This window comes from Triticum aestivum, chromosome 6B, assembly GCF_018294505.1.
Source record: "Triticum aestivum cultivar Chinese Spring chromosome 6B, IWGSC CS RefSeq v2.1, whole genome shotgun sequence".
Lineage (NCBI taxonomy): Eukaryota > Viridiplantae > Streptophyta > Magnoliopsida > Poales > Poaceae > Triticum > Triticum aestivum.
The window spans coordinates 310983741-310993601 of NC_057810.1; the positions used below are offsets into that span (position 1 = coordinate 310983741).

At 45.9% G+C, this 9861-nt stretch overlaps 1 protein-coding gene across 2 annotated transcripts; it reads right to left on the minus strand.

The window, feature by feature from the left end:
* Window positions 1–1501: 1501 nt before the first annotated feature.
* Window positions 1502–4484, minus strand: LOC123137044 (uncharacterized). Of its 2 annotated transcripts, none has more exons than XM_044556588.1 (2): window positions 3460–4484; window positions 1502–1942 (listed from the first exon to the last, which is right to left on the minus strand). In XM_044556588.1, exons 1-2 carry the CDS (start codon window positions 4369–4371, stop codon window positions 1829–1831), a joined length of 1026 nt encoding a protein of 341 aa, XP_044412523.1. In that variant the 5' UTR covers window positions 4372–4484; the 3' UTR covers window positions 1502–1828. The 2 variants fall into 2 exon arrangements, with proteins under 2 accessions (XP_044412523.1, XP_044412522.1); XM_044556587.1 differs by having other exon boundaries at window positions 1502–1954; window positions 3460–4475.
* Between the last annotated feature and the right edge of the window lie 5377 nt (window positions 4485–9861).

Below are 9861 nucleotides of genomic sequence, written 5' to 3' on the forward strand. Positions count from 1 at the left end.
GGAGGGGTGTGGCGTACCGCAAAACAGAGGAAAGAGACTTGTGTTAGAGCGCCTACGGTCGAAACGGGGTCATGTTGATCAGGAGGGGTGTGGCATACCGCAAAACGGGATTCCACGGGCTACTGTTCATCAACCTTGCTCCAGCCTCCATGGGCTACTGTTCAGCCACCATCGCCCTCCTTCAGCCTCCACCAGCTACTGTTCATCCACGGGGTCCTGTTCAACCAGCCTCCACCGGCTACTGTTCAACCAGCCCTCCACGAGGTCCTGTTCAACCAGCCTCTCCACAGGGTCTTGTTCAACCAGCCCTCCACGGGGTCCCTCCATCGGCTACTGTTCATCCACCCCCACCTCCTCGATCGGGGTCCTGTTCATCCAGAGGCAACAACCACTACTACCATGGGATCCTGTTCGTCCAACCCCCACCGGAAACTGTTCATCCAACCCCCACCGGAAACTGTTCATCAAAAGACAACTTCGATCGGCTTCAGTTAGCAACAGTAGCGAAGAAATCACTCGGGTTCAGTTAACAGCAAGGGATCGATCGGGGTTCAGTAACGTAGCTAGTGCAATCGCTCGGGTTCAGTTAGAGCCCAACGCCTCACTCGGGTTCAGTTAGAGCGCAACGCCTCGCACACACGCGCATACGTGTACGAGAAAAACGCGCAAACCTCCGTGCATCGCTTGGCCCCGACCACCCATCTTAACCGGGAACTCCCCGAAATTTTCCTCGCCCTCGCTTCTACCACGATTGTTTTCGTCATGGACGGCCCAAAGAATGTCATGCAGGTGCGTCTCCGGCCCGCCCAGGACGAAAAGCCCATTTTCTGTCATGGTTTATTGTCATAAAAATAGGAGCCCACCACATCTATGATGATACCGGATTTTGTCACAATTATCGTCATAGAAGTGTCATAAGCATGACAGGAAAAAATCGTTCGGTCCAAAATGTCACGGATGTGTCTTTTTTTTGTAGTGCATGATTGTGATCCATTTTGTGTAATTCATCAATTGTCACTTTATGATCAGATTTATTCATGATTTTTCTTGAGATCTATTTGGTTCTATTGTTACATAATTCTTATTCATATATGCTTTCCAATCTATTCTCTGTTTTTGTGGACAGGTATGAGGTTTGATCTTCGGAGAGAATTGTGTATGATAGTTGGCTCAACCATGCAAGTAAGCATCAGTGACAGAAAGCAAAAACACTTGTATTTGTGTTGTTGCCGCTAGGAATAAAAAGATGGTTGTGTAGTTGTCCTTTAAACGCAAGGTGAAGACAATATATCAAAGTAGGATACGACGACCCAATCTTTGCTTATTTACCATCATATCCGGATCAAGATACGACGCACCACCAAAGGGCCAAGACCCAGACTTTGCTCATTTAACATCACACCAGGGTTCCAATATATGGCACGTCCATAAGAGGGTTACGTTTGCCTCAAAAAAAATGCCACAGCGATGTTCTTCCCGTTTCAACGGTAAAGCACCCACATATCGCAAAAAAAAAAAAAGTAAAGCACCCACGTAGATAAAACATATGTCCAGAGTAATGGCACATTTAGGACTCATACAGATTTATAAAACCTACCAAACATGAATAGAAAAACATAAGACAAAAACTGTTGTGCAGTAGGCTAATAGTAAATATATCTGATTAGGCATCGACATAGACATCAACATCCTCGATGCTTCACCAGGAAAACACCACCAAGATATGCCCAATCCAGATTGATGTTCTTATTAAAATTTTGTTTTATCATACATTCCTGTTGGCTAATCCAACAGGGATATCTTCTTATGAAGCTTCAAGAAGGCTGGCTCATCTCTCTTGCATCATTGACCAGGGGAGTGCAGCACCAGACAAAGTTCTCAGAGCGGGTACACGTTTTGCGATCAAGAAGGCCTCGTTGAGACGTGCTGCGCGGTCTGCAAACTGGGAGGCCCTCTGTATTGTTCGCGCACAAGAAAACACAAGGTTAGAGGCCGATGCTTGTAAAACGAAAGTAATGATATGATGTCATTACAAATGATAGCCATCAATAGCTGAAGAGTGGAAACTTATGACATCCCACATTGACATGTGGTCAAGAAAGGTAGCACGTGGCTCAAGCACGCCAAGACAGGCCATGCCACTGTTTTAATGGGATAATTTGACACATGCCTGACCTGACATGGAATTCAGATTAATTACAATAACAATGTCTAATATTTCCAGTCCTGACTTTGCATGAAATCCCTAGGACTAAAAACACTCCTAATTCAGTCTCATGTAATTAGTTGGCCATGGTTAGGTACAGTATCAAATTTACCTAATCAGCCAACTGTTATGTACTCCCTCCGTTCACAAATAGTATAAGATGTTTCGGATATTTCAATATGGACTACATACGGACTGAAATGAGTAACACACTGAAACGTGTCTATATACATCCGATTCAGAAGAAAGTTAGAACATCTTATATTTGTGAACAAAGGGTTCACACCATTATCTGCCTTTAGTAGAGGGGAAACAGAGCCATGATGTGCTTGTGGTAATAATTATGATCATGGTCTGCATTATCCAAGATGGAGTTAATCATGAGAATCTGGGAATGATTCTGTCAGTTTGAATAGTTTGATACCGGTGCGGAAAACATTCACTAAGATCCAGTTGAATTATATAAAGGCTGCCACTGGGAACCAAATTGTAATTATTGGGTGTGGCTTGATGCGGCAGTTTACATTCACCAATAATTTGAGAATGATGAAATTACAAAGTCCCATTATTCTACTACATTGCTGAGAGATATCTAAAATGAGAAAAGATAACTCTCTTAAGTACAACGTTTGAATTATTTGTTTCAAGGAGGAACAAAGATGATATAAGCATGAAAGGGGATATTTTTGTGTCATTATTACAGATAAACAGCCACTTTCCAAGGTTGGGGGTTCAAGAACAGTATTTGCTTCTCGTGTTTACACACTGGTCACCTTAAATTGAATCAGCAAGCAGGATATATCTACAGCAAACAAGTGGTAAACACTAACATACTACCTAGAATCAAAACATCTCCATAATAAATACATGGAAAAAAGAAAGGATCACAAAAATAGTGGCAAACTCTACCAGACAATACATGATGGTGTGATTTTTACAGAAAATAAACTACGCTGTCTGAATTTGAATAGTGATGTTTCTTCTGGTCAGTGCGGCAGGACTACATGAGAATTTCCTAGGCAGAACTCACCTTAAGAACATCTTATATTTGTGAACAGAGGGAGTATTACCTGGTACAACTCAACTATAGACTGTTGTATGGAATTATGCATTTCAATCAGATGAACAAACAGGTACCAACTCTAATTTCATTCTTCAGGATTTGACCACTAGTAGTTTGTGAAGCAAAATTATGAAAGCATAAATCAACCCACAGAACAGTATGACAGATTAACAATTAGCAAAATGATTACCTTATCATCAAATGCGATCTTAATCTGGGGAAGGCCCTGGGTCTTGCGCCTCATCCTATACATCCTCCTCCCGAGCACAACTATCCCCAGCAACGCTGCAGCGATGGAAATCGGCCAAACCGGACTCACTTTCCAAGCACAATAATGGATGAACCTGAACGGCAGCCTCCACCATACAACCACTTGCCTCTCTCCATCACCGGTGACCGGAGCTGCAGCTGCAACCAGAGGGGAAGAACCATCCTTGTCATCGCCACCAGGTTCAGCACAACCAGAAGCGGCACTAGCATCCTTCCCTTGCTCCGGCTCTTCCTGCAGAGTCTGCATTGCATCGCTTGTTGCAGCAGCTTGAAGAACAGAGCTTTCGCTAAGGGCATCAGCCCCTCCATCTTCCAATTGCAAACTAGACTTCTCTGATATTTCTATCTGGAGTCTTACACCGGCGACCGCAGTTGCATCGGAGTCCAAAATTCCCTCCAACCCTTGAAGCGCGGCTTGCGGAATCCAATCAAGCTCACCACAACTTAACCCCGCAGTTTGCTTCTCATGTGCGTCCCCACCACATGCCACGGAGGCTCCAAAAACCGGCGAGGCTTGTGCAGTCACATCAATCCAGCCTAATTGCAACTGTGCGCTGGAATCCACCACCCCAATAAGATCCGTCTGCTCTTGCATAGCAGAACCAAATCTGTCCACTGATCCTAACCCGGATTCAATTTCCACGTCGTCGGAGGCAGCCTCCGACCACGAGCCCTCGCCGGAGAAGCCAGTGGAGGAAGAGGAGTCGAGGGCGAAGTGGTCGTGGAGGACGTCGCCGCCTTCCCCGGACACAAGGACGGCGTCATCGCCTCCGACCCCCGAGGATGCAGATAGCACCTCCCAGTCGCTGAAATCCGAAGCCCCGTCCTCCATGGCGCGGTGGCTCTGGCGCTCTGCCTACTGGGGTTGAGACCCGAGACGGGAACACTTTGAGACAGCGGGTTGCGTCTCAACCTGGCAATCCGACCCATGGGTGGTCGCACCCATCGGACCCGAAGTAAATGGGTAAGGTATGGGTCGCCATCTTCTTTCAGAGGTGGGTAATCCGATTAGGGCCAGTTTTTTTTGGTAGCTTTTAGAATAAGCTGAAATAATCTACCCCTATCCAGCTTATTTTAGAAGCCCAACCAAAATTATTTTTTTAGAAGCCTAATAGTTAAGACTTGACTAGTAGGCTTCTAAAAAAAAATTGGTTCGGCTTCTAAAATAAGCTGGGTAGGGATAGCTTATTCTGGAAGCTCAAAAAAACCAGCAAAAGAACTGGCCCTTAGTCGTTGATTAGGATATGGCCACAAGGTTCTGCCCGTGGGTCGTCCGACGAAGCACCCAATTAATACTCATAATTAACTAAAATATTTAACATCTACTCCCTCAGTTTCAAAATAGATGATCTAATTTTGTATTAAAGTAGTATAAAATTGGATCATCTATTTTAAAACGGAGGGAGTATTATATTTGCTCTTGTTTAAATCTAAATACACTAACATATGCCCTAATCTAGTCCCAGACTAGTGTTTCAGTATGCTACACACAGCCCACTCCGCGCCTCCATGGCACAATCCAGCCGAATGGGTATGAAAATGGTGCAAGGTGCGCTTGATGGGCCTCTAGAGGCTGGAATCTAGGCTGTTTGGCCCGGTGCCTTGCATGCAGCAAACTACTGGTAAATGTTCAGCGTTTTAGTACCACCTCGCTACTCGAGAGTACTTGAGTTGGAGTGCTGCCTATAAAAGGAGACCGGTAGGGTGCTCATTATTTTGCCCAATGAGAACTAGCAAGTGCACTGAGCGATCTGGCATGGTGAAGCACATGCACTGCTCGTATAAACATTAAATAAAATAGAAAGTGTTAGACCCGATGGGTGTCGGGTCGTGGGTGAGAGACAAATCCGATAATATCTTGTGCTCCGATGCGACCTCAGCCGTTGGATTGTGATCCAATGGGCGGCGGCATCATGGGGATGTAGACCAAAGCGTCATTTCGGGAATGTTTGGGGCGTTTTCTGCAAAACATTGATGCCGAAGTTGTCTTTTTTTGTTTCTTAATGTGTATTTCAAATTTTGATTTGAAATTGTTAGGGATTATACACTCACGTGATGTGAACATCCACAAATTTTTATGTGCATTTTCAAAATTTGGAGAATGTGAGCACCAAAATGGATGGGAGCACCAGGTATCCTCCCAGTCCACACCTCATTCTCTCTCTTCTCTCTTCAACAAATTTATATACCAAACAAAAACTTCAATCATTTACATCTTTTAAACCAATATTCCAATTTTATTATATATTTTTATACATATTTGAACTCTTGTTGCAAAGACGATTTGAACAAGTTCAATCTTTTGTATATTTGGACTAGTTTGTTTTTTTTTCAATCAGTTTTTTGAACCTGGCGTAATATGCTTTTTTGAAACAAGTGAAATCGGTTTTAAAAATAAGTGAAATTACTAAATAGAGTGAAATTAGTGTTTGGAAATGAGTGAAATAAGTTTTTTGAAATGAGTGGGGTATGCTTTTGAAAACGAGTGAAATCAGTTTTAAAAATGAGTGCAATTTATTTTTTTGATTTGATAGAAATTATGTTTTGAAATTGACCAAAATCAATTTTTGAAATCAGTAAAATCAGTTTTTGAAGCGAGGGAAATATGTTTTCCGAAATTAGTGAAATAAGTTTTGAAATGAGTGAAATTATTTTTTGAATTGAGTGAAATCAGTGTTCTCAAAATCCTAATTTCCGAGCCTACATGCATAGGCCAGCGTGGCATGCGGACAGATCGGCGTTGCCGCCCCGTTGCATCAACAATGGGCCCAACAATGAACCAACAGTCATACGCGCCCACCATTGCAGTTGACATGACAAGTTATGGATCCCATTGAAGAGAAAATGGTCCACATCTATGATCAAACTCTTCTCTGAGAAAAAAGCTATGGTCAAACGTTCTCCCCTGGTTGACGCAGCGAAGCAGTGGGGTCCAAGATGTAAGGAAACACCGAAATTTGACAACAAACTGACGGATACGGTGCAGTGTGGCATGCACCTACTTTCTTCGCAAGCCTTAGAGGCACAAATCAAAATACGCAATTTTGAATGGTAGAGCTCGAATATGCATCTTCGGTAGTGGCACGAACCGACATTTCCCTTTCTTTGAAGCCTATTTAAGTCAATTTTTGTTCTTTGCAAGTCAATTTTTATTCTTTACATGTCTCTGGTGCATTTGTTTCTGTTGTATGAATTACGTCTTGGTTGAAAGGCCCTTGTTCTAGGTAGGCCATTTCTAAGAACTATAAAAGCTAGCATCAATGCACTATAAAATCCATGCTATTTTGTGACAAAAACCTTGGTGACGGAACATGAAACGCTGCCTGAGATCATTTTCTTTGATGGACGACCATCACCAGATGTCCCCCCGTGGGGGCATCGCCTGAGGGAGTCCTGAACTAGGGGGTCCTCGGGCTACCGGCCTATCTCTTATGGGTTGGACAAGTGGGCCGCCACATGGCTACTATGAGGCCGAGCTATAAAGGTGACTTCGTGTCTCGACAGGAAACCCTTGAAGCCTTGGTGCGTCCTCCAATTCAATATAAGAGAATTTGCATGTTTATTCCTTCGTTGTAACTGATCAATTGTAACCCTAGGACCCCTGGTGTCTATATAAACCAGAGGGTTTAGTCCGTAGAGGCTATAAGAACAACCATCTTTCTACTCACCTAGGGTTTAGTTCATCCGATTTTGTGGTAGACCGAATCTGTAATCATCCTATACACTTCAATATAATCAAGCGGGGCGTAGGGTTTTACCTCCTCGAGAGGGCCGGGCCTGGGTAAACATCGTGTCCTTTGTCCCTTCTTCCCCATTGATCCAAGATCCACAGCTCGGGACCCCTACCTGAGATCCGCTGGTTTTGACACCGACATTGGTTCTTTCATTGAGAGTTCCATTGTTGGATCACCAAAGGATCGATGGCTCATTAGTCATTAGCAAGGCCATCAACACCGAGGACATCTTCATCCACGGCCAAATTTTCATGTTCGGCAGTGTCGTATTGCACGCCGAGCTGACTGGTTGTCTCGGCCAGGTCAGAGGTTTCGCCCCCGATCAGGAGATCAGGTTTGGGAGCCTAGAGTTTGTTGCTGACTCCTGGGGAGTTCTTACTATGACAAAGTCTTCAGCTCCCATTGAAGAACTTGCTGATCCCGACGCTTTAACTTTGGGGTTGGTAACCAAATAGGGACTGATGTCACCTGGGGCCTGACCTTAAATCCCGACCCCGTCGATTCGTCTAAATTATTTCCGGGCGAATACGGCCTGGGCATGACTTCGAACGTCTCCGTAGCGGCTATACTGTGGGTCAATCTCGAATACTCGGAGAGTATGGACCCATCAGACCTCTCATCGTTGAATGATCTACTAGACCGGTTCGGAGCCATGGGAATGTCCGACGGCTGATCCTCGGTCTACGATTAGATCGGGCTTAAACCCCATAATAGGGAAATGCACATCCCACATGTCACACACCTCGTCGCCACCATTGAGGATTTGGCTGAAGGCTCGCTGTCGGTGTCAAAATCGGCGGATCTCGGGTAGGGGGTCCCGATCTGTGCGTCAAGGCTGATGGTAACAGGAAACGAGGGACACAGATGTTTACCCAGGTTCGGGCCCTCTCGATGGAGGTAAAACCCTACTTCCTGCTTGATTAATATTGATGATATGGGTAGTACAAGAGTAGATCTACCACGAGATTGTAGAGGCTAAACCCTAGAAGCTAGCCTATGATGGTATGATTGTAATTGTGATCGGCCTTCTAAGGACCAACCTCTTCGGTTTATATAGACACCGGAGAGGGCTAGGGTTTACATGGAGTCGGTTACAAGGAAGGAAACACAATATCCGGATCGCCAAGCTTGTCTTCCACGCAAAGGAGAGTCCCATCCGGGCACGGGCCGAAGTCTTGAGTCTTGTATCTTCACGCTTCAATAGTCCGGACGTTGCACACAGTCCGGCTGTCCGGATACCCCCTAATCCAGGACTCCCTCAGTAGCCCCTGAACCAGGCTTCAATGACGATGAGTCCGGCGCGCAGTATTGTCTTCGGCATTGCAAGGCGGGTTCCTTCTCTGAATACTCCAAAGTAATTATTGAACACTTGAATCGTGTCCGGATCTACAAGATGATCTTCACATGGCATAAATCTGATATGTTGGCAATCTTCGTGCGTCGTGCCCGTGCATCGTGGCCTGGTCCAACGCGAGCCGGCGTTTCTTACCCCACAATGACTCATGTAATGAGGCGGTTTTATTGGCACGTCCCATCGAGGCAGAGATCGTGTTCCTTCTATTACGAGATTTTTCATTAATATGGGCGTGCGTGACCCCACGACGGCCGTTGGTATAACTCCGTGTGTTTTTAGATAAGCCTCAAACGGTCACATCGAGGACTCTTGATATTCACCCTCTTTATAAATGGGTCGAGGCCTACGCCTCTTTTCCACCTTCCTCGCGCCTTCTCATACCTCAAGCTCTAACACCCGAAACCCAAGCTTCGACACCCCAGATCCTCCAATATGTCCGGATCCGCCCCTCTGGGCCGATGGGTGGCCTCCTCGATTCAGAAGGAAGACATTGCGAGGCTTAGGGAGGTCGGATACCTGACCGCCGATATTCAGCACAGTCTTCCTGCTCTAGGGCAAGTCATCCCCACACCGGAGCCTAATGAGTGTGTCATTTTTGTCCCACACTTCCTCCGTGGCTTGGGCCTCACCCTCGACCCCTTTGTGAGGGGGCTCATGTTCTATTATGGGTTGGATTTTCATGATCTGGCTCCAGAGGCCATTCTCCATATCTCGTCGTTCATCATCGTGTGCGAGGCTTTTCTCCATGTCACCCCACACTTCGGCTTATGGCTTAAGACCTTCAATGTGAAGCCGAAGATGATTGAGGGGCGACACGCGGAGTGCGGAGGCGCCGTAATAAGCAGGAACGCCGATGCCTCGTGGCCAGAGGGTTCTTTCCCGGAAGTATCCGATGTATGGCAACGGAGGTGGTTTTATGTCACGGCTCCCAGAGGCACGAAGTGGGTGGCCACTCCCGAGTTCAGCTCGGGGCCCCCGTCACAGCTAGCATCTTGGACCGATGTAGGGCGGAATTGGGGGCCCGCTGGTGATGTACCAGTACTGCAGAATCGCATCCGGGAGCTTCTTGAGAGGGACATTAACCTTGTCAGCATAATGCAAGTGATGCTAATCCGACGGATGTTACCGTGCCAATACCGGCCTCTCCGGATGTGGGAGTTCAATCCGGAGGGTCCGTGGACTATCAAGCACTTCTTCGGCTTGAAGCTCGAAGAGATGTGCAAATTATTCTTCG